Source organism: Anoplophora glabripennis, unplaced genomic scaffold (genome assembly GCF_000390285.2).
Source record: "Anoplophora glabripennis isolate ALB-LARVAE unplaced genomic scaffold, Agla_2.0 scaffold1231, whole genome shotgun sequence".
Lineage (NCBI taxonomy): Eukaryota > Metazoa > Arthropoda > Insecta > Coleoptera > Cerambycidae > Anoplophora > Anoplophora glabripennis.
In genome coordinates, this window is record NW_019417307.1 from 46408 (window position 1) to 71181 (window position 24774).

Genomic DNA, 24774 nt, shown 5'->3' on the forward strand with positions numbered 1-24774 from the left:
CGTCATTATTTAAACTTACTTAAAATTCAGACGCCGTCGACGGCGCGTAGGTACCTATAACTCGGGCGGTAGCCACGCGCTCGCGCACACTCATCGATATCATTACTCCCCGCTCGTAAATTGTAGTGTTAGTGAAATTGTAGTCAGATCGTAGTACCTACGTTGCGTTGAGTTGAAAATTTAATTGTTCCATGCAATGATCTTGCTTCTCGGTCGATTTATTTACTAAAAATATTTATTAGATTGAAATGTTTTCAACAAGGAAATTGATTATTTTTGTTTACAGGTTGTAATTATGAGCGCACCAAGAAAAAAGCTATCGAGAGCGGAATATAGGAAAAAGGCTAGATATAAGGAGTTGCAGGGAAAACAATGTGCAGATAATATAAAAAATTGGCTTCGCAGAGGGGGTGACCCGTCAGTATCTGTTGCAACTTCCGAAATTGATATTGAGTTACAGGATGTTTCTCGCACAACGGATCAAGATTTTTCACAGTCTGATTTCACAGTGCAAACTTCATCGTCTTTATCGATGTGCGAAGAGCAACCTGAGCAACTTGAAAAAACAAAGCCAGAATACGAAGGATCTAAATCCACGCACTCGGATTCGGATGAACTGCAAAAAATTCGGATTTGATGGACCCAGTCAATTGGCCAGGGGTGGAAAAAATTACTGACCAACAACGGTATTTCTTTAGCAATTAGGCTGTATTATTAGCAGAAAATCACACCGAAAACATTGAACTTAGATCTACTGAACGCAATGGCAGACATTTAACATTTTCTATGTGGTACAGGACGTTGGTTAATTGTGAAAGGGTTAAAAGATCTTGGCTTATATTTTCTAAGACAAAATTTTTTTGTGCGTGCTGCAAGATTTACCAGAAACCGTCTTTTACCGCCACATCTGCATCGTGTTCTACAGGGTTTATTAATTGGAAAAAAATTTCAGAGAGATTAACCGAACACGAGGCAGCTCAAATGCACAAAGAGTGTATGATCAAGTGGAAAACACGGGTACAACAAATGAAATCATGCCAGGGTATTGATCAAGACATTGAGAGAGTAATTCACTCAGAGAAAGAAAAATGGAGACAGATCCTGCGTATTGTTATGGATGCTGTATTGTATCTATCCACAAACTGCCTTTCTTTTCGCGGGTCCCACGAAACTCCTAGCGATCTTATCACACAATGTCCTCAGCCTAGACAAGGTAACTTCTTGAACTAAATTTCCCTGCTCGCCAAACATAATTCAACTCTTAAGTTTAACTTAGAACAACAAAAAGGGACAAGTATCATATTTATTAAAGACAAGAATGAAATAATTGACATATTGGCAAAAACAGTTAGAAATAGCATTTTAAATGACATCAAAGAAGCCAAATACTACACGATAATGTTCGACTGCACTCCAGATGTATCCCATACAGAACAAATGAGCCAGGTAATTCGATATGTAAAAAGAACAGGCGATGTGTGTGAAATAAAAGAAAGTTTCATTGATTTCATAGAAGTTGCTGGAAAGACAGGAGAGGACATTTGTCAACAGATTTTAGAAAAATTGGCAGTTGATGATTTAGATATTGGACAATATCGTGGCCAATATTATGATAATGGGTCCAATATGGCCGGCATCCATAAAGGAGTACAAGCCAGGATTGCAGAAAGGAATGAGCTGGCTCACTTCTTAAATCTTGTAGGTGTTCATTCTGCCTCATCATACCAGGAAGTTATTAAACTATTTAGATTGATTCAAAAAGTATATTGCTTTTCTGTTGGCTCCACTACTAGGTGGAAGGAAGTAGTCAGACGAGATGGTCGGCGAAACATGTTGCTGTGAATGCCCTATTAAATAATTTGCCAGAAATAGCGGAAGCCTTAGAAGAAGTTAAGCAAACTTCTCATGCTCCAGAAGCTAAGTACGAGGTAGGTCATCTCTTAACTGCTATAAAGGATTTTAAATTTATTCTTAATTTAACTATTTGGGCGAAATCCGTTGAGTAAATATAGAAATTCAGAAAGAAGATATTATCCTTGCCCGTTCCGTCGCACGGTGGTTCAAAACGGCCAATTCCCCGGCCAAAGGTCGAAATATGAAGGTTGAAAGATCGATGTTTTTGAAATGGATTCTTGTAGAGGGGGGTTTGGGGCATCGTCACATTCGCTACAGTAACGGAAGGTACTAACGTTGAAGTGAAATATGAATTATCGTTTACAATGATAGACGGAAAGGTGAGAAATGCTATTACTGACACTAAATCTGCGCGCAAAGGTGTTATTTATGTAATTTGACGTCGAAAAATTTCAACAATTTACAATTGGTGGAACAAACAGAATGTGGCAGCTCGAAACTAAATTTTGGAATTTCTTCCTTACACGCGTGGATAAGGTTTATGGAACGGATGTTTCATGTTGCATATAAATTAAATGATGAGACGAGTAAATGACAGGCGCGATCAGTCCTTGAAAAGAAAGTAGTTGGCAATCGTAAGGAACAAATCCAAAAGAAATTTAAAGCTGCTTTAGGTTTAAATATTGATATGCCTAAGCAAGGATTTGGCAGGAAAAACAACGGCAATCCAGCCCGACGTTTTTTTAAGAACGTTGACTTAACAGCAGAAATTTTGAATTTGGACGAAAAATTCATAGCAAGTTGCAAAGTAATTTTGCAGACAATGACGAGCGGTTTCGCTGTACATATAGACAAGTTCAGGGTTTATTGCTTAGACGTCGCGAAACGATATGTTGAGCTATATTCCTGGTACCCGATGCCAACATCGGTACATATCGTTTTAATTCATGGCTACGCGATAATAGAAGCGAGGGCCTTGCCAATCGGCCAACTTTCCGAGGACGCTCAAGAAGCGAGGAACAAGGACATTCGTCGGTACCGCGAAAATTTTTCTCGAAAATGTACGCGAGAGAAGACAATGTCTGACGTTTTTCGTCGGCTTCTTGCATCCTCGGACCCACTCATAACAAATTTTCAAAAATTAAAAATGAAGAATAGCACCATTACCCTCTGATGTAATAGAACTTCTACTGGCAACACCAGAAGGTGATGTCACAAATAGAAGCTTACCCTCAGCAGAAATCGACACATGTACGACGGATCCATCTGACCCAGATTATGATTTTTAATTAATCCAATGGAATTAATCCAATGGGATGTATTGTATGGAATTATGTAAGTGAGATAAAATAAAAATGCACATATTCTACAAAATTGTTTCTCATTTTGGAATTTCAAATGTCATGAATCTAATATCAAATTCGTAATCAGCGACCCCGAAAACCCAATGGTGCAAATTTTCGGACCGATAAAGTGATTATTTTTCCAAAATGTCTGCCATTTTTGGTCCGCCATTTTGAGTTTCATAATTTTGATATCAAATTCGTTATCAGCGACCCCAAACACCTAATGGTGCAAATTTTCGGACCGATAAATTGATTATTTTTCCAAAATGTCCGCCATTTTGAGTTTCATAATTTTGAAATCAAATTCGTAATCAGCGACCCCAATAACCTAAAATTGGAAATTTTGGAATTATTATTCTCACTTTTCGACTTTTGGCCAGAGATTAGGCCGTTCTGAACCACTATGCGTCGCGCTAATGGATGGTCTGCCCAAAACTTTGCAAAAAATGAGACAGAATCCAATGGAATATTGGACAAAAGAGGCTGAAGAAGTTGCTGAAAAAAGTGGAGTTGACCCTTATTGGAAAAACAAACGAATTCCGAAACGTAAAAAACATTTCGATGAGATGTGTGAAGACGAATTACAAATACTCTGTTCAACTATTTTCTAAAGAAATAATAATGGTATTTGATAGAATCATATCAAAAATTAAAAAGAGGTTTGATTGTGCTACCATGCTGAATTTGAATTTTGCTTTTCTTAATGGTACTAATATTTTGAAAATGTCAATTGAAGAACTGCAAAAGTATGGAGCAGATCTGGCTCGAAAATACGAGGGAGATTTAACCGCAGGGAAGCAAGCAAAAGTTATATATTCTACACTACATGACATAAATTTAAAACCATTCCTGCTGTTTGTGCATGCTTTTGCTGGTTGTGCCACAATCATTGCTATTTTCAAAAAAGAAAAAAATATATATATCTCTATTGAAAAAAAATACACAGTTACAAGAATCGACTTCAATTTTTTATAAGCCTGATAGTTCGATCACAGAATTGTACGATGTTGCTGAGAAGATAATATTGCATTTATATGGTCAGAGCAATCAAGAAAAATTAACAATTGATGACTTAAGATATTTACATCATCTGCTGTTGCTTTCAAGAAAGAGGTCGTATTGGCTTCATGAAACTCTCAATGCTGGAACTACAGGTAGCTGACATAAAAGTTGATATAAACACAAAAAAGGGCACTGTGGATAAATCGATGACTAGTCCAGAAAATTTCTTATGGAATCAATTTAATTTCCCCTTGATAAGTGTGGAAGAATTACATCAATTTGACACTTTTTTGACAGACTAGGATCAAAATATGAAAAATTCGGTAATTATATCTGATTTACAGCTATATTTGCCAACACCCCTTTCTATTAACTTAGGATTAAATCAGTTATCAGTCATTTCACTGTTAATGGGCCTGTTGCACATGCGGTGTCTCTTATATTTTTTCACAAATTTAAATATTTAATTCTAATCGGTGGATTTCACAATCACTGGTTAACTAACTACCACTATTTAAGAAAGCCTTCCTTAGAGTTAGTAGAACAAATCGATTATGTCATTCATTTCAATATATGTAACAATTTTTTGGACAATGATTTTAAGAAATCTGGTAAAATGTGACTCGTATTTATCTAAACAGTATTAGTTATAGTATAGATTGAGCTGTAATTTTTAAATATGAACCTCAATAACATTTTTTATAGGTCATGGAGTTAGCAAAATTAGGATGCGATTCGGTGAACGATTTCATAAGAAGAGCTTTAAAGAAGCTTTTGTCAAATAAATTAGCCTCACAGGTTAGTTGGTTAGGTTTGAAACACAAAGAAAGCTTTTCTAAATTGAACATTTCCAAACTTTTAATAGGTAACTATATGTTTCCTTAAATAATTAAATTAGACAGGTTCTATTTAAAATAGTAAAATACGGAAATTTTAGTTTTTTATAATTTGTGCTAAAAATCATAGCCAACCCTCATATTGCACTAATAATATTTCTCTATATATGTAGTGACTGTTTACACCGGGAAGATTAAAATGGTAATGGCAATACAATTAAAATTGATCCATATATTTAAAAAGACGTCATCAAGAAGAACACAAACCAATTCAATAAAGACCTCAATAAAGACACGTGGATACATCTTATAAAAAAGAAATCGATAAAAAACGAAACGGCACAAATATCTCCAATACCGTTAGAGATAGGTATAGGAAACCTATACACAGTTTGAGAGTTTTAAATTTCCTAACTCCCAAAGTAAAAATATACTGGGTGTCCCATTTAAAATAACCAAGTGATTGCTGTTTAAAGTTGAGAGAAGTATTCAGCAGTTTTTTGAACACCCTGTGTAATACTAATTGATGACAAATATAACAATTTATAACTTCAAGGATCTAAAATAGACCTTCCAATTTTTTACCTTTTTTACCTTTTTTTATTGCTAATATTAAATTTCTACGCTATGCCTGCATTTTCACTAAAATTGAAATATCTCACAAACTGTAAGTCCTAGGTATGGAGAACCTTTAATAAAGTTCACCTATTTTTTATGGCGCTTTCAAAAACGCAGTAAAATACAGGGAGTTCCATTTAAAAATACATAACTTTGATATGGTACGCTTTTCCTGGACACCCTGTATATTTCAAAATCACCTAAACAAGTTTCTGTAACATTTGCCGTTGGGTCCCTAGCGACCGAGGCGTTACTGGTGGCCCACCCTGTATATTATTCAGGCTAATTGTTTTAGCTCAAGTTTCACAATTATGTTTTCTTCGTGAAAATCAATCAAATCACCTTTGTCATCTAAAATATTCAAAGCAATGTTGTCGATAAACTGACATCCCTTCGGTCGAACAGGCATATAAATAATATTTTGCGGCTCCTTGGTAGGTTTGTGACCGGGTTCCACATCAACATCAAATTCAAATAGTGTATGCGATGGCCGACTGTTTAAATATGCACCGGATGTGATGTTACAATCTATACGCACAATTCTCACTTTCATAATGTTAACAGGTAAAGTAGATTCATGAGTTTTATTGACCTGAAATCGTCCTCGTTCAAAACCGAACAGATTTCCCACAGAATTGGAAGATGTAAAATCAATTTCGTATTTGGAATGCACTTCACATTTCAACGTGTTGTTGTTAGAACGTAAAGAAAATAGCGTCTCATCATTGTCCAACTGCTTGCTGTTAATATTTATATCAGTCAATATTGCATTATTAATTTCTTCTATTTTATATACCTCAGGGGGTATTTTTATGATTTCAGGTGCGGTTTTATTTTTCTTTCTGTACGCGTATATATTGTTACTTTCATCAACGTTGTGAATCGAGTTGTAGGAATAGAAACCGAGTAAGCCCAAACCATAACGTCGACTTCCATCCAGTTCAATGGGTGGGTAGAAGTGTGTATCAAGTACGCTGGATTGTCCAAACATGGTGAATGTACGAGACATGGCTGAATAATAGTGATGTCGATATTGTAATTAATCGATACTTCTTATTCGTTACTTGAATAAGTAACGGATATTAGTGGCTATAGTCAACGACAAGGCGGCGACTGTGCTGGCGCATCTGATGGCGTAACAGCTCGACCTGGTATCTAAAGACGCATGGGAATGATGAGGTGGAGATGATTGGATGCTGGTAAGTTACTGAATTATTCCCATATTATGTAGCTTGTTGTTGCCTCTGAAGAGGCGATGTACTTTAGTCAAACGACACTCTTCGATATAATAGCGTAAATAGCATTTACAAGTTCGCCGGGATCGTCTCCGCTCTCTCTTTCTAGCATATCGTCACTGCTTTCACAATCTGTTTCAAATTGTTCATCATCATTATCCATGTTTGACGATTGGCTATTATTATTGTGATGTCTGTACATATATTTTCCATTGCAGGTATTCTCCTCGTCTTTCGCAGTTTTTTCACTGCTTTCTCCATATGGCGATGTCAAGTGTTTGTCTTTATGAACAGTCTTTATGTGAGCGTTCAGACTATCGTTCCTTGTAAAACTGTCGTTGCATAAATTACACTCAAATTTTCTATCTTTATGCTTGTTCGTATGATGACTTAAGCTGTTGCGACAGGTAAACGCAGCACTACAGATTTTACATGTGAACATGTTGGATGCTAAACATCAAATGAGCTATACCTATAAGGTGTACGGCTAACAACAGTTGTTAACCGTTTGTTAACCGCTTGTTAGCCGGTTGTTAGTCGTTTGTTAGCCGGTTGCTAGCTGTTGTTAGCCGTTGTTAGCCGTTTGTTAGCCGTTTGTTAGCCGTTTGTTAGCTGTCTGTTAACCGGTTGTTAGCCGTACACCTTAGGAGGCCATCCAATGGTACCTCTCCTACCTATCCAACGATTCGGAAATGTATTGTTTAAGAATTCGCGCACATGGTGGGCATAGTGGGAGGAGCCCTGTCTTGCTGAAACATCAGTTCATCTTCGAGATAATCATTATCGTTTTCCATAATTACCGTTAAGGCTGGATCAATAGCTTCTTACAGCAATTCCAAATACATATCACCAGTCAAGTTACCATTTATAAAAAAAGGACCAACAAGGGAATTACCAAAGATACCAGCCCAAGCATTTAATTTTTCTGGGTGTTGAGTATGCTGTTCGTGGAATATTCTTGGATTGGAGTCTGTCCAGTAACGGCAATTATGGCGGTTGACGGTGCCATTTAGGAAAAAGCTGCACTCATCGGAAAAACAAATGTTGAAAAGAAAATTTGGATTATGCATCGCCCGTTCAGTCATGACCTCGCAAAATTGTACCCGGCGGTCAGTCATCTTCGTGAAGTTCATGGAGAAGGTGAATTTTGTAAGGATCGAACTTGTAATGTTTTAAAATTCGTTGTACACTACCCCGACTTAAACACCGCTTACAGAATCCAATTGCCGTGTACTTGGCCTATGATCTAAAGCAACGTGTCCCAGAACTGCAACCTCCACAGCTTCATTACGTACAACAGGACGTTCATTGTTTCGCTTTTTATTGCCCACAGATCTCCTCTCCTGCAATTTTCTTACTAACTCCAAGACAATTTTGCGAAGGACGGGTTTATTGGCATGTCGTTCAGTAAACAACATTCGTTATTTTTATAAACTAATTCAATTATTTCCACCCTCTCTTGGATCGAATAAACCATTTTTAATTATTTTGTATTTACGCACCATTTACAGCCACTAAAACCGCTAACATCACTTTACGACAAAATCGCTGACTGAAAAATGGTCTGTTATCTATACCGTTTTTAGTGGAATTTGTGAAAGAAATAACTGCAAACAATCTAACAATACGTTGGAGTAACTAATGAGAATAGTTCACGTAAAATTATTTATTATTGAATGGAAGTTGCTGGTCAATTATTTCCAGCCATTTGGATATGTTTAGACGCTTCTTTAACTTAATGATTTTGAAATCAATAGCGAACTCGATAGCGAATTTTAATTAGAGAATAATTTGTAGAGATAATAGGAAATTTTGTATGTGTTAAGTTCTGCACCCTTTATCTTTTAAAAAAATGGGTTGATTTTCAAAAGGGACCCATGACTGTGTAGAGAATCAAAAGAGCTTTTCAACGATATGCAACTTGACCACCCTTACTATTTAAAAATTTGGAGGGGATGTTTACCCCGCTGAGGGGGTAGCAGTTAGAACCATCTAATTCATGCAAAAAGATGTCCCCCTAACAAACAAAATCGACGGGTTTTTGCGTTTTTCCAAAAAAAGTTTATCCTAGCCTAGAGAAAATCATTCTCTTCTTCAGGAGTTGAAATCCAGGGTTCACAATGATGATGGCATGTTGAGAAAACATAACAATAATAAAATTATAAAAATTCACTTGGAAAAAGACTGATGTTAATTAACAAAACAAACTGTGACCACACAAATGAACAGAAATAGGTCAACATTTTTTGGTTAAAATTGTTATTGTTGAAATATTAAAATTAAAAAAATACATTATTAAAAATGAAGTAAGTGCTACATTGGTCAAACCAATAGTAGTATGTGTTGCATGCCCACTCACATTGAACAAAAATGGATTATGAACTACAGTGTGCGGTTAGGGAAGTGGCATGCATAATAAAAAACCATTTTCTATTTAACTTAAAAACATATATTAACTACGGCAGATTACAAAAAAAAAATTATGTCCGTGGGAGGGCACCCATGGCTATAAGCTCTGTAAAAAGAAAATTGTGATAATTAGATTTCATAATGCATTTATTTATTGTTTATATTACCGTCAACACCAACCCAGTCATTTTCACCATCATCATCTACATCTTCCTCTGATAAGTCTATCACCTCAATTCTTTCTTGATAATGAAAGAGAATTGTATTAATTAGATTTTTTATAATACGTTTTATATATACAGGGTCGGAAAGTCCCCATGGTTCATCGGCCGTTACGTGAATGCGATAAAGTAAGTCATAGAAATCCGTGCGATAGAGAAAGATGGCTATAATGAATAAATGAACAAATAAGAAGTGGATCTTATTTGTGGAAGGGAGAAATGGGCGGTGACTATTAGACGCCTTCATTATAGCCATCTTTCTCTATCGCACGGATTTCTACGAGTTTCTTTATCGCTCTTACGTAACGGCCGATGAACCATGTGGACTTTCCGACCCTGTATATTAGGGTGGCCAAAAAAAAAAATATTTTTTTTCGTGTCTTGTGAAAATATGTAAGTTTATCATGTTTTAAGAGCCCCCTCAAAAAATCAGCTCAAACAAAATTTTTTTTCAATAAATTTAGCGTCGAGAAAATTTTTAAGTGTCTCTTAATTTATTTCTATTCTTTTGCTTATCAAATTCAATAAAAAGATTATTAGTTCGTTAATATTTATTTTTAAAGGTCGCTCGAAAACATAGGTACACCACTTTTAAAGTTAAATAATATATATGAGGCTATTAGTGCAACAGTGACCTAACCCACGAATTCACAATTTTCATTTTCATTTGCATTTTTATTCCTAATAATAATATCTTTAGGGCAACAGTGACCCAAGCAACCTTTCTCTATTCGTTGTTAGATGGCAGCATCATCGGTACTTATTGCATTAACTGTTTTGATTGATGTATGTATGGTAAATATATTATATTTACCATCGGCATTAGCTCTCTCCCCCTCATCCGCTATCGCCTCCACCATGTCTGGATTATTCAGCCACACCACTAGTCGACCTATAATTAATTACATTGTTAGTTTTGAGACAGATGTTAGGTTCTATTTAACTACTATCTTACCCATCACGAGGTCCTGACTTAGATCATCGGGGGTAGATGGCGCTGGTGAAGTTGAAGAGTCTGGTAACGCAACATCATCCACATGGTCACCCCCCATGGTTATAGACGCGATTCCCAAACTCCACCCAGATGAAAATCGACGAAGCGGTGATCTAAGAGGGTGTGTTGTAGATTCGGCTTCAGCAACAACTGTTTTATCCACGTCGATTATAAAAGTCACAAATGAACTACTACAACTGGCGACTGAAAAAAATTTCATTGTGTGAGAATAAAAGAAATCGAAGAAGCAATAAAAATATATTTAAGGAGTAAGGAAAGGAGTGATGCAGAGGAAAAAAAGAAGAGAAGCAAAGGCGAATAAATATTTAATAAACAGTATCGTAAGTTATACAGGGTGATCCAATAGTGTGAATTTTTTGGCAAATTATTGAACATCAAAGTGCGCAACTTTGCCTCCATTTAACCAACTCTCTATATCTCCTATAGTTACCGAGATAGCAATGCTATTGACTCGATTTTGTAACAGCCTGTATATTAGATAGAGACATTAGATGTATTAGAGAGAATTATATGGATCTCTTAAATATGTATGTATTTGTTATTCATGTAATAATTAGAAAAACAATAAATACATATTACCAAAAGTATTTCTATAATTCCAAAGTAAACCTACATTAAATGTCCAAAACAAGACATCTATGGGTAGCACAAATTTGGTAGAGAGGCGAACATCTGTGGGTCCGAAAGTGGTACGGTAGTGGACGTCCCTGGGTTGCACGAAGTTGTGACATTTGTGCGTCCGTGGGATTTCCAATGGGCGTCCAGCGATAAAAAACCGGACGTCCATTGGATGTCCGGACTTCCGACTTTGGACATCCTTTGGATGTTCATAGGACGTCTTTGTGCTATTAGGGTAGCTCCTACATAGTTTTTCTACTTTTTTATAAAGGTATTAAACCAATTCAAATATTTTACAAAAAAGTAGAAAAAAATTGTGCTTCCTTATTTTATTTCACTAAACAAAATAAACCGACTTAACCAGGCTAATGCCTAAACATAACTTATATCTTGTTAATATATCCGTTGTTTTGTGGTACTAATTTTTGTTTATTTTGTTTAATGTAGAAGAAAGTCGCAGAGACTACCGAAACAGCCAACTTGCGTACACAAGAAAAAAAACTTTCGTTGTAATGATCTCCCTATGCAAGACATAAGACGCTTCCATGAAGCATTTTATACTAATCGAGATAAAAGTGTCCCAGGATAGTTTTATTCTAAAATATACCAGTCAGGATAACCCAAACGACGACGCCCAAGTGATAAAGAAGGTTCTCAAAAAGGAGTTACCATCACTTACTATGTAAAGTCACGACTGCTTGGACTTGTTCAGGTGTGTGGTAAAGCATTTTTACAAATTCTGGGAATCTCCACATTTAGAGTGCTAAATATTTGTAGACAGCACCACATGACAGGGAAATTTCCTAAAGAAAACCGTGGTGGAGACACCAGGTCCACCAAAGAACCAATAAATAATGTAAATATGTGGTGTAAATGAAGAAGAAGAAAAAGAGTATGAAGGAGACGGAAGGGAGGAAAGGAAGTCGAGAAGTGAAGCCGTGAAGACGAAGTTGAAAAGACGTTATTAGTAAGGAGCGGAGAAAATGCAAAATGCATTTTGTTGAATTTTTTGCATTTTTTGTCTTTTTTGTACAAAACATGCATTTTTTCCAATAATAGAGCATTTATTGCATTTTATTGCCAAGTAAAGACCCTGTCCGGCGCTTTTCGATTGCTTGTTTAATGCACGGCACAAATTATTACATAACAATGGGGCCGACTCAGGTATAGNGTAAAGACCCTGTCCGGCCCTTTTCGATTGCTTGTTTATTGCACGGCACAAATTATTACATAACAATGGGGCCGACTCAGGTATAGATTCATAGAATTACCCAGGATAAACCCACACTATAGGGTATTCTCAGTAAAAGCAATTAATATTGCAAACAGAATCCGATAGTTCAAAGAGGTGGCAATTTTTAATGTACATATTTGATATCGTCTACTTGAAACGTTCTTGTGTGTCTTGTTTTGTAAAGTGGATTGTGTCTGTGTCTGTCTGGCCAGTGTTTGTTAAAATGCCGAAAACTAACTTCCATATGTCGTTGTTTTGTACAGCTTGTTCGAAAATTGTAAGTATAAACCATATTTTCACATTTATTTTTTTTTCCAGTCTATAGTGAATAAAGAAAGATATATGTTTTTTGGTATAATAGGAAATTTTGGCTTTTATAAATTACGTATTCAAGCATTTTTTAAAATTCGATTTTTTAACGAATGTAAACCCAAATTAATTATTGCTTTTTTGGATTTTACAGATTCATGCAGATAAAAAATTTATTGTGGATCAGCATGTCAAATCAGTAAAACACCAGCTCAACGTGCGAAAATTGCAACGAGGGGAACCCTCCCAGCAAACAATACAACATTGTCTTGAAGAAAAACTAAAAAACACGGGCGAACAAGCCCAGTTCAATGATGACTTATGTAAGGCATTCATTGAAGCCAGTATACCACTTACAAAACTGATTTAAGATCATTTTTGATAAAATATTGTAAATTTAACATACCGGACGAGTCAACTGTACGTAAAGGTAGTGTTGATGTCATTTACAAACAAACTGTAAATGACATTAAGAAAAAAGTGGGTGAAAATTATTTTTATCTTGTAATCTTGTAGTTGATGAAACAACTGACTCATGTGGGAGATATATTGCATACGCATTGATTGGAGTCTTAAGGGAAACCAATGATTATGGTAGATCCTATTTAATTGCATCCAAACAATTGGAAAAAACCAACAATTTAAGTGTAACCAGATTTGTTCGAGAAACATTAACCAACTTTTTTTTGCCCAACAGCGTTCCGTCAGAAAAATTCATACTCCTTTTATCGGATGCTGCACCCTATATGATTAAGGCAGCACAAAATTTAAAAATATTTTATTCTAACCTATTTCATGTTACTTGTTTGGCTTATGGTATCAATAGGGTGGCAGAATGTATAAGAGACCAGTTTTCATTGGTAAATGATTTAATTAATCAAGTAAAAAAAGTATTTCTAAAAGCACCTTCGCGTGTTCAATTTTATAAGAAAAATTGTCCAAATATTCAATTACCACCACAACCAGTAATAACTCACTGGGGAACTTGGTTAGCCGCTGCTATATTTTATGCCGAGAACTTTGAATTAGTTAAAAAAGTTATCGAAGATCTAAACGACTCGTCTTCTGCCGCTCTAATAAATGCAAAAACTATTTTTTCTAACCCAAAAGTAAAAGAAAATTTAATATTTATAAAAACAAATTATTCTTTTGTACCTGTAGCACTCACGAAATTGGAGGCTACCTCTGTTTCTTTGACAGATTCAGTGGCTTTAATAAATCAATTTGAGGTAGATTGCAAAAAAGTTTCAGGTACTGTTGGGGTTGCGGTTAAAAAAAATGTATGTCAGTAATTGAAAATAACACAGGCTTCAAAATCCCAAAAAATATTTCAGAAGTTTTTATAGGCAATTTCACTAATTTCGAAAGAGAACTGGATTTGTATAAATTAGAAACACACTTAATTCCAAAATTAAAATACTGTCCGAAAACTTCTGTAGATGTTGAGCGAAGTTTTTCCATTTTTAAACATATGTTTACAGATAAAAGATACAATTTTCTTTTGGAAAATTTTGAAAAACATTTAGTTATCAATTGTTTTTATAACTGCAAAGAATAGTTTGGTAATTTACGAATTGTATGTTGTGCAAGTTGCTATTATCTGAATGTATCAATGGTATTGTTGAATTATTAATTGTATTATAATTTTTTTTTATAATCGCAAATAATATTTTGTCACTGTAAGATTTTTATGTTTTAGATTTTATGGTTTGCAATTTGGTAAGTATCAATGTGTGTATCTATGAATAAAAAACTTTTATTACGATTTTTTTTTGTTTCATTTATATTTATTCAAATAAGTCTGTGGTATAGATAAAAAATTATAGGATTTCTGAAGAACGGGTTTAATTATAAAGAAATAGTTCTGGCTTTATTTAAAATAACATTAATGTTCATAATTTTTCATATAATAAAAATGCATATTTGCATTTTTTGTTCATTTCGATGCATATATTCTGAAAACTTTATGCATTTAAATGCGCATTTTTTCCGCTCCTTAGTTATTAGTATTGTTAATAATAGCACATAGTATAGTTTAAAACATTGTAAATGTTTAGTAACATGAGTATTGAGTAGAGAATAGACATATGGCCGAGCAGTGTAGTGTGAAAGGGAAATAAAGTTCAAAAGCGTAGTAGAACATTTCTGGCCCCCTTACCCGGCCCTAGAAGCTAACCTGACTAATCCTCTTATGTTGGGAGACAAACCAAAAAGCCAACTGCATAAGTACAGTGTGACGAGAGAGACGAAATATTGAGAAAAGTATCGAAGGAAAGGACATAACCTCAAAGAAAAGCGAGGGAAAAATCGGAGAAGCTAACGTCCCAAAATAACGGAAGAGTAGAGTGGGAGTAGTGTTCCATCAGTAGTGCCAGTACTGCCAATATCACTAGCGGAAAAGAACTAGACTTGTCGGTCAGTGAGAAGTTAGAAGGCATCCAACGCCTAAAGAGAATTGAACTACCATAACCTGAAAAATGTCATATAATCTTGGAGAGTTCCAACAGTTTGAAGAAAACGCACTTCGAGGGAATTTAATTGAATTATAAAGTGCGAAGGAAAATACGCAGCCAAGTATGGAATGCCAAATGATGTCCCAGTTCATGCAGATGATGAAAACGATGGAAGAGAACCGAAAAACAACAGAACACAAGCTTCTAAATTTATTGACATCAAATCAACGAGAAAATGAAACTCTTTACCGGGTGTACCAGATTTTAGCCAAACAATTGCCAACTTTGATGGAGAAACATTGGGCAAGAGCGCTTTAGACTGGTTATCTAGTTTAGAAAGCACAGCAATATTGCATAACTGGCCACAGGAAGTATTGTTAGAAACAGCAAAAGTGCATTTAGTGGGTGCCAGAAAATGGTACTGTGAAAAATCTAGCATAATTAAATCCTTTGATGATTTTAAAACGGCATTCAAGAAAACATTCACATTAAGGCAAAGCAGAGATGAGTTATGGGAAAAAAATAAGAAAGAGGTATCAGGGAAGAAGTGTGAGCATCTTTTCATAGTTCCATGATAAGGTAACGCTCTGTCAGGCATTAAATTTTGATTTTCAAGAGATTAAGGAGCAAATATTAATCGGGCTCTATAATTCGATTCGATTTAAATCTGAGCGGCACTTCTACAGAAAGAAAATGGTATCGTTCGACCCGTTGCGTATTATAGTCGTCGTACCACCGATTATGAATCGAAATATCACTCTTACGACTTAGAAACTCTAGCTATAGTAGAAGCTGTGGAACATTTTAGAGTGTACCTTTATGGAAGGCAATTCACAGTATATACGGATTGCATCTCATTGCATATAATGTGTAGGTAGGTACAGTTATTTCAGGCTTTTTTGAAACGCCATCCAAATATCTCGGAAAGGACCTCGGAAGTAGTTACGTCTGCAAGTTCATGTATCTGTGAAAAAGATATACGACGTTGGTTTTTAGAGATAGAAACTTATGTCAAAGAAAACAAATTGGAAGGAGACCCATCTAGAATATACAATGGGGACGAAACCGGTTTTCAAATATGCCGTCAACTGACAAAGTATTTGCAGCCTAAGATTACAAATCGTTTTTAAATATTGTTGGGGACCACAAAGTAGAAAAATTTCGGAGAGTTAATGAATTGTTGGAACACTTTTCTCGCAAAGGTGCGACCAAAGCGCTATCACCAATCTTAGACGATTACTTTCAACTCGAAAAGTCACCAAAAACAAACGAAAATCTGTCGAGAAGAGAACTCCATCATCATCGAGGAAGAAGGTGAAATTTGAATAAAAAAACGATAACAAAGTTGTTTCTAACGATTCACATAGAATCATGTGCAAAACGAAATTGTGCAAATTAACATTGTTGTGCGCGAGGACGCTGATATTTTTAGTATCAAGATGAAGTTAATGTGCGCGATGAGTCCACTACTCAGATTGTGATGTCGCAAGAGAATCATAAGAGTGGAAGATAATGCTTTATTCACCAAAATAATCACTCGGTGTCAGGAGTTTAAATATCAACAGTTCGATAATGAAATTGCACGACCGAACGATCGAATTGCAGTCCAAAAAAGTGACGTTACGCAAATCAACTTCCGACAAATGCCGGTACTGATGCTTGAGGACCGTTGAAATATTCACAATTATTTTACTTCCAACTATCACCAAGCCACCAAGAGAACTGGAAAAAGGAGATAATGGAAGCACATAGAAATAAAGGAGCATATTACGTAAATTGTAAAGGAAAAGTAGTTCCAGAAAAGTGTAATTTGAATCCCTGTGGCGATAAATGCAGCTCAAAAATAGAAGAAGATGACAGAAATACACTTTTTAATAACTACTGGGCGCTCGGAAATAAACGTGAACAGCGTCACTTTCTGCAAAGTTGTATGTCACAAATTATAAGCTGCTGGAAAGCACATCAAAAAGGGTGAGGAGATAAAGAAATGCTGGTAATGCTGGTATGACCAAATGACCAGCTATTTTTCCCCACTACGCAAAACTATTAGATGGTATCATGAGATAATACTCGAAATGTTCCTAAACACGGCCGTCATCAATTCGCTTCACATTTACAAACACTTCAAGAAACAAAATATACAGACTGGTGCTTTTAGAGAGCAGTTAATTGATAGTCTAACTCAAGATCTAAGTGTCTCAGTAACTAAAGAAAAACCCAGTCTAATTAATACAGACGAGAGTGACGGAAGAAAGAAAAGAAGGAGATGCAGATCATGCTACGAAAATGTCAAACAAGGTGAGTAGGTAAGGCGTCGGTTGAGACTACCCCCACTCCTTCTTTTCCCTTCCCCCTCCCCTCCCCCGCCAGCCAATCAGAGCGCAGCATTTTTGGCGGGAAATTCAAAATGTGGCCACCTAGGGCTCTGCCGCCACATGCAGGTATATCCACGTAGGTATGCAAGTATCCCCACGTAGGGCTTCGCCGCACCTAGGGCTTTGCCTCTGGGGCCCTGCGTCACCAAAGGCTTTGCCTCCACCTAGGACCCCGCCCGTGCCATCCGCGCAAGTATCTCCAAAGCAGCCCCAACGTAGGTATATCGGAGTCAGGCTCCCGCGAGGGGCTTCGCCCCAGGGCCCCACGCGGTCGAGAGTGTCGGAGTGCGCTTATCAGTAGACTGGTCTAATAACGTCGTAATCAACGCCCCCAAGCAAAATCTGAACCTGTTGTCGAGGTCGCCCGGCGATTTATAATTTCTCCTCATAAGTACAGAATTAAAAGACCAATATTTGTGATGCATATCTGTATAGAAAATATTTAAAACTCATGTTGGATTTTACTACAGAAATTCCCTAGCGTAATTACAGTCTGGTGGCTTTTGTACTCGCGCAACTACAAATAATATTAGTGTTATCAAAAACAAATTAGTGGAATATTACGATCTTACTTACATAGCAATTTTAAAGAAGTTGAACATGAGACTACTGAAATTATTATCAGTATTCATCAAGATGTCTGTGTGCAAATATAATATTAATATTACTATCGATTATAGTCAATTCCCTCAGTTTGAACATTTTTATTTTAGTGGTATTAAAATTTTTCAAGTCGGAGAATTGATAAATATCAGTTTTAAAATGAACAATATTTTAATTTATTCTAAGGAATTTAAACTCAATGACTGTGAAAAGGGGGACCTGCTGCAGGTTGTGTTTTATGGATGTGAAGGGAGAGGAAGTTATTATATTGTCAACTATAAGCATTTTAGAGAGAGGCAAGAGTAATATTCAAAATTTAATCATCCTGTAAATGTAGAAACTTTGAAAGATAAATATTTATGGACATATGGCATTATTTTATTTGGACACATATTTCTTTAGTAGATTTTTACAAAAATACCCTCAGTACAAATACTTATTCATTTCATAGAACAAAATTTATAAATATAATTCGAATCACCGACATGTCGGTATTGCACAATAGATTTAAAAGCAACGAAAAGTGTCCAGTTGCAAACTGAATGCATACCGAACTGACCCTTGCACTATGTCCATCTCATACATTGTTCCCGATTCTTCTACCGGTGGTTTAATTCTAATGCTCTCAGCATTTTGTAAAGAATATTTAAACCCCGGAAACTTGGTGAATCGGGGCCAGTCAGGAGCCACCTTGAGAGCCAGTTGATGGCCAGGAGCCTCCACTTGANTGTGTGCAAATATAATATTAATATTACTATCGATTATAGTCAATTCCCTCAGTTTGAACATTTTTATTTTAGTGGTATTAAAATTTTTCAAGTCGAAGAATTGACAAATATCAGTTTTAAAATGAACAATATTTTATTTTATTCTACGGAATTTAAACTCAATGACGGTGAAAAGGGGGACCTGCTGCAGGTTGTGTTTTATGGATGTGAAGGGAGAGGAAGTTATTATATTGTCAACTATATATTTTAGAGAGAGGGAAGAGTAATATTCAAAATTTAATCATCCTGTAAATGTAGAAACTTTGAAAGATAAATATTTATGGACATATGGCATTATTTTATTTGGAAACATATTTCTTTAGTAGATTTTTACAAAATTACCCTCAATACAAATACTGATTCATTTCATAGAACAAAGTTTATAAATATAATTCGAATCACTGACATGTCGGTATTGCACAATAGATTTAAAAGCAACGAAAAGTGTCCAGTTGCAAATTGAATGCATATTGAATTGACTATGTCCATCTCGCTCTCTCTCTCTATAAACTGGCGAACTGATTAATACATTGTTCCCGATTCTTCTACCGGTGGTTTAATTCTAATGCTCTCAGCATTTTGTAGAGAATATTTAAGCCCCGGAAACTTGGTGAATCGGGGCCAGTCAGGAGCCACCTTGAGAGGCATTTGATGGCCAATTGATTACCAATAATTTTTTTTGTATTTTAAACGGGAGACGTGACAATATGGACCTAATTGTTAGGTTTAACTTATATGAAGATGAATGTGTAGTGGTAAATGATACGAATGAGTATATAGAAGATTCATGTATTAGTCTAAATTACATTGTGATACTGAAGGAGGGGGTATATCTTCCGAGTACTGGTATCGAAGAATAGGTAATATTAAAATTAATAACAATAATAATCATACATCTAACTGCTGCCACTCATTTTATGTAACTATTTAGTACATATCAAAAATTAAAATAGCACTTCAGAAAAAGTGTAACATTTTCATGTCTCTTTACGACTAATGATAAATACATCACTCTTGTTTAAATAGCAATATTTCATAAAATTTCAATAATGAGTAAAACATATAAGAGTAAGTGCTTCTTCACATAGTAAGAATGATGTTGTGCAAAAAGAAATTGTGCAAATTGACACTGTCATGCGCGAGAACGTTGACAATATCGAGCAAGATGAAGACAATGAGCGCGATGAGTCCACTATCCAGACTGTAATGTCGCAAGAGAATCAAAAAGAGCTGGAAGATAATGCTTCATTCACCAAAATAATCACTCGCCGTCACTAATTTAACGCAAAATATCAACAGTTCGATAATGAAATTGCACGATCGCACGATTGCATTGCAATCTAAAAAAGTGACGTCACGCAAATCAACTTCAGGCAAACCGATGCCGGTACTACCGCCTGAGATTCGTCGAAATATTCAGAATTATTATACTTCAAACTATCGTCCAGTTTAAGCAGTTTCAAATACCGTTGTAGCACTGAATCAGATACTCGTATGTAATGCAATGGTAACTTCAAACTCTGGGGATTCGGAGTATATCGGATCATCTGCGCCTCCGTGAGATGAAACCATATTAAATAAAGCATATGTTAGCGCTGTGGTGGAACATGAGGAGGTTCCCAAAGCGCAATCACCAATCGGAGACGACTTTCAACTCGAAAAATCTCCAAAAAAAACGAAAGTCCGCCGAAAAGAGAACTCCATCATCATCATCATCATCATCGAGGAAGGTGAAATGTAAAATATCACAATATAATTATTCATTTTAGGAAAACATAAAGTTTAGATAGCAACGCAGAAGATAAATTAACTTCAGTTCCTGAGAATAAAAACGATAATGAAATAGATGTAGACAAGAGGAAAAGTGACAGTTCCTGAGATTGTACGGCATTTGCCAGGAAATCACTTTTACGAATTAGAGGTACAAGAAATATTTATAAAAGGAAAACCAACTAAGGAAAGAGAAGAGACTTATTAGCACTTTTGAAGAAAAAAGCAAACTTTTTGAAAAATTCAAAAGAATATGTGTTTTGCCTGCCAATCAAGCTCTTCTATCAGATCAATCATATCCGCCGTGCACAAATTGTCTTGGTTTCTATACGTTTAAATTTTTATACCGACACAGAAAAATATGTGTAGAAGGCACATCATTTAAAAATGCTCAATCTGAAGCACAAAATTTTCTTATCAAAGGTGTTAAATGGATTGATCCTCGTTTAAAAAGTCAAGTTTTCCCAAGGATGAGGACAGATAAGCCAGGCATTTAAAAATACATCGCGAAAAGCATTTCATCAATGTAACGAGTAGAAAAATGAGAGAGTTATCTAGAATTCTAAAGGAATTTAAAAAAACTGTACGACGACAAATTGAATCACCTACTGAAAATCCACAACAGATAATGGCAACTGTTTTAGAAAATATCCACGCAAATATTTCAACATTGCTTCCCAAAAAGGACTCTCTAAGAAAAGTTATCCAAAGAAAAAGAAAAGTTGAAAATATGCCGCCTATGCCTAAAGATTTGGAAAATTTAATTATACCTCAAGTAAGTATCATTATTAATGCCATTAAACCAAAGACTCCTTTAGCGACTTCTCTCTCAAGATATTATAACTTGTAACAATCTACTTAAAATGAAAAAGGATACATGATTTTATGTTTATACATGGTGACACAAATAACAAGAAGTGGCTCCTTTTTCGTTTTGAGTAGTATATTATTCTCATATTATATATTGTATTTTTTTACAGGCCTATCAACGTATCGAAACAGATGGACACACCGAGCAACTTCTTTTTAATTCTGAAAATGAATTACTTCCCCAAAAAATATTGATATTTTCAACACAAGAAAATTTGAACTTGCTATCTGCTTCCGAAAACTAGTATGCTGATGGCACATTCAGTACATCAAATCTTTTTGAGCAACTGTACACAATACATGTGAGACGGTTCGATACTGTGCTACCTGTTGTCTACGTTCTAATTTCTAATAAAACAAAGGCATCGTACAAGAGGATGTTACAAGAAATTAACAATATTCGGCCAGGATTACAGCCAAGAACAGTTTTGATGGATTTTGAGCAGGCTGCAATTTCGGCATTTCAAGAAGAGTTTCCTGGAATACAGGTGCAGGGATGCTTTTTTCACTTATGTCAAAGTATTTACCGTCGTGTTCAACGAGAAGGTTTGCAGGTTAGAATTTTCATTCTCTATAATCCCCATATGCATATTTTAAAAACATAATTTCTTTTCAGACACAGTATAATCAATCTCATGAGTTTGCTTTGTGGATTCGAAGGCTTGCTTTTATTCCAGTGGAATCAGTAGCTGATCAGTTTGACACCCTTATTGAAAATGAGGACTTTCCTGAAAATGGAGTGGCCATCGCTGATTATTTTGAAGACTGCTAGATAGGACGATGAAATAGAAGACAAAGGCGAGCTCCCCTATTTGCTGTTGAAATGTGGAATGTATATGATAGAACATTAAACGATCGTCACAGAACAAATAATAGCGTTGAAGGCTGGCACCGGGGCTTTCAAAGTACTTGCGGTAATTTATTTCCAAACATATACCAATTTATAAATGGACTAAGAAAACAACAATCGTTACACAGATATGAAATATCCCAATTATTGTTATGTGTAAAACCAAAACTAAACCAAAAATATGCCATAATTGCTAAAAGAATTAAAAATATTGTACAAAGTTATGGTAGGATAGATAATATGGACTATTTGATAGGCATTGCTAATAATTTTGAATTTTAATAAAAATAGTTATTTTAAAATTGGCTTCATTTTTATTTACTAACATTATTGGGGGCGAACAAGTCGGGGGCAAAACGGTACGGGGGCGAAACGTCCAAGGGCGAACCGGCGGGGGCAAAACAGTGGGAGCTAAACGCTGGGGGCGAAACGTCATATAACCGTAAATTAATTAAGTATATATTAAATGTATGTTTAATTTAATATTTTCTTTATTTTTGTAGAATTACCAATTATGTTTCAATATTTACTTTTATTCATCTTTACAACACCAATCTTGATTATATGCATATTAAATATATACCTACTACATTACATTTGACCAAACTTGTATAAAATAATAGGAGAAAAATGTGAGCGAACAACTACAAAAAGATCTCGGCCGGTGCGTTGCTTTTTCGCTACAACTTGACGAGTCAACAGACATTGCTAACACTGCACAATTACTTATTTTCATTCGGATGATTTCTCTACGACAGAAGAATTGATTTCCTTGAAAGGAAGAACTCGTGGCCTCGATATATTTACAGAATTCAAAGATTATACTGGCAAGATCTGCCTTTGTATAAGCTTGTATCAATAACGACTGATGGGGCTCCGCCAATGATAGGTATTCATAATGGTTTTATTTCTCTTTGTCAGAAACACGAAGACTTTCCAGACTTTATTAGCTACCACTTCATAATTCACCAACAAGTCCTGGCTAGTAAGTGGCTAATCATAAAACATGTAATGGATATTTGTTTCAAAATTGTAAATTCAACAAGAGGCAAATCTCTTCAAAGACGGCTCTTTAACTTGCGACTAGATGAAAAAAAAAAAAAACAGATTTAACATTACATACCGACTTAAGATGGTTGAGCCGAAGCAAGTTTTTGCAAAGATTTAGAGATTTGTTCGACGAAATAATCAAATTTCTTGACGAGAGGGGTGATAACTATCAGCAATTGCAAGACTTAGACTGGCAATGTGATTTATCATTTTCAGCCAATTGCACTGGAAAACTTAGCACATTAAATCTGGAACTACAAGGCAAGAACAAAACAGTATCGGATATGATGAATTCTATTGAAGCGTTCAAATATCAAGCAGCATCTATGATAGTTGATCTTGAAAAGAAAAAGTTTCAACGATTTACGAACATCAAAGATTATATGGAAAAGCACCCTAACTATGTTTTTAATCCTGATAAGTACAATTCAGAAATTAAAACAGTGGTATCCGATTTCGAAATCCGCTTCAGTGATTTTAGGAAAATTGAGAAGTTGGTGGAATTCATCAGTTATCCATTCAATGATGCCATTATTGACACTTATGAAATGTCTAAGAAATTTGCAGAAACGTTTCAAATGGACCACATTTCACTTGAAAATGAAATTATTGCTTTGCGTTGCGATCTGTTTCTGAAAGCAAGGTCAGGGCTCATGTTTAGATTTCTGGCCATTGGTTTCCAACGAGAAATACCCAAATTTAAAAAGATGTGTTGAACAACTGCATTCGTGTTTTGGATCAACATATTTATGTGAATCAGCATTTTTGTACTTTAAACAAACGAAAAATAAGCACCGTTCTCGCTTGACTGACGCTCATACGTTGGATTCTTTAAGGTTGGCAATTTCCAGCTACAAACCTAACTTAGCTAAACTACCGAACTACCCGGTCACACAAAGTTTTTTTAAAAGTACACCTCACCTATACCGATAATACATAGTATAAAAATATTGAATATAAGCACCAGTACTACATTTATTTACGATTTGCATACATAATAAGCTTTTATTACTCTCTTTCATTTCTAAACAGACTATAGCCCTATTTCACATGAAATAGAAGAGCTTCCGTTGGTCGAAACTGCCAAACAGCAAATGAATTTGCAACGGAATATTTGTTGAAAGCTCAAAATCTTACAGAGAAAAGAATATAAAGTGGATACCTAAAAGGAAATGCCATCGACTATTCAGGCTTTACCAACTGCCTAGTTCTCAAGTAATAAATTTGCCCTCTCTACTGGAAATATTTTCAAAGCACTTTACAGATAACTTGCTGCAGTCTTGTGCAGAAAAAAACAAACTTGTATGCCGTTCAAAATTCAGTAACTAATGTATCTGAA

The 24774-nt window shown here is 35.5% G+C and overlaps 2 protein-coding genes across 2 annotated transcripts; one reads left to right on the plus strand and one right to left on the minus strand.

The window, feature by feature from the left end:
- Window positions 1–981: 981 nt before the first annotated feature.
- Window positions 982–5091, plus strand: LOC108913121. The gene is made up of 6 exons (XM_018718600.1): window positions 982–1213; window positions 1277–1698; window positions 1794–1928; window positions 2139–2234; window positions 4908–5000; window positions 5068–5091. The coding sequence occupies exons 1-6, from the start codon at window positions 982–984 to the stop codon at window positions 5089–5091; spliced, it is 1002 nt and encodes a 333-aa protein (XP_018574116.1).
- Window positions 5092–6922: 1831 nt separating this feature from the next.
- Window positions 6923–10646, minus strand: LOC111692256 (PR domain zinc finger protein 15-like). Its single transcript, XM_023456162.1, has 4 exons — window positions 10477–10646; window positions 10336–10413; window positions 9468–9542; window positions 6923–7341 (listed from the first exon to the last, which is right to left on the minus strand). The coding sequence occupies exons 1-4, from the start codon at window positions 10571–10573 to the stop codon at window positions 6923–6925; spliced, it is 669 nt and encodes a 222-aa protein (XP_023311930.1). The 5' UTR covers window positions 10574–10646.
- Between the last annotated feature and the right edge of the window lie 14128 nt (window positions 10647–24774).

Excerpts from the sequence above, each read along its gene's own strand:
- LOC108913121 (XM_018718600.1), top strand. The coding sequence starts at position 982 with ATGCACAAAGAGTGTATGATCAAGTGGAAAACACGGGTACAACAAATG. Across the intron at positions 1,699-1,793 it reads TGGCTCACTTCTTAAATCTT|GTGGAAGGAAGTAGTCAGAC; the intron begins GTAGGTGTTCAT and ends CTCCACTACTAG. Across the intron at positions 5,001-5,067 it reads CAAATAAATTAGCCTCACAG|GTAACTATATGTTTCCTTAA; the intron begins GTTAGTTGGTTA and ends AACTTTTAATAG.
- LOC111692256 (XM_023456162.1), bottom strand. The coding sequence starts at position 10,573 with ATGGGGGGTGACCATGTGGATGATGTTGCGTTACCAGACTCTTCAACT. Across the intron at positions 10,414-10,476 it reads AAGTCAGGACCTCGTGATGG|GTCGACTAGTGGTGTGGCTG; the intron begins GTAAGATAGTAG and ends AATTAATTATAG. Across the intron at positions 7,342-9,467 it reads TGACTGGGTTGGTGTTGACG|CATCCAACATGTTCACATGT; the intron begins GTAATATAAACA and ends TTTGATGTTTAG.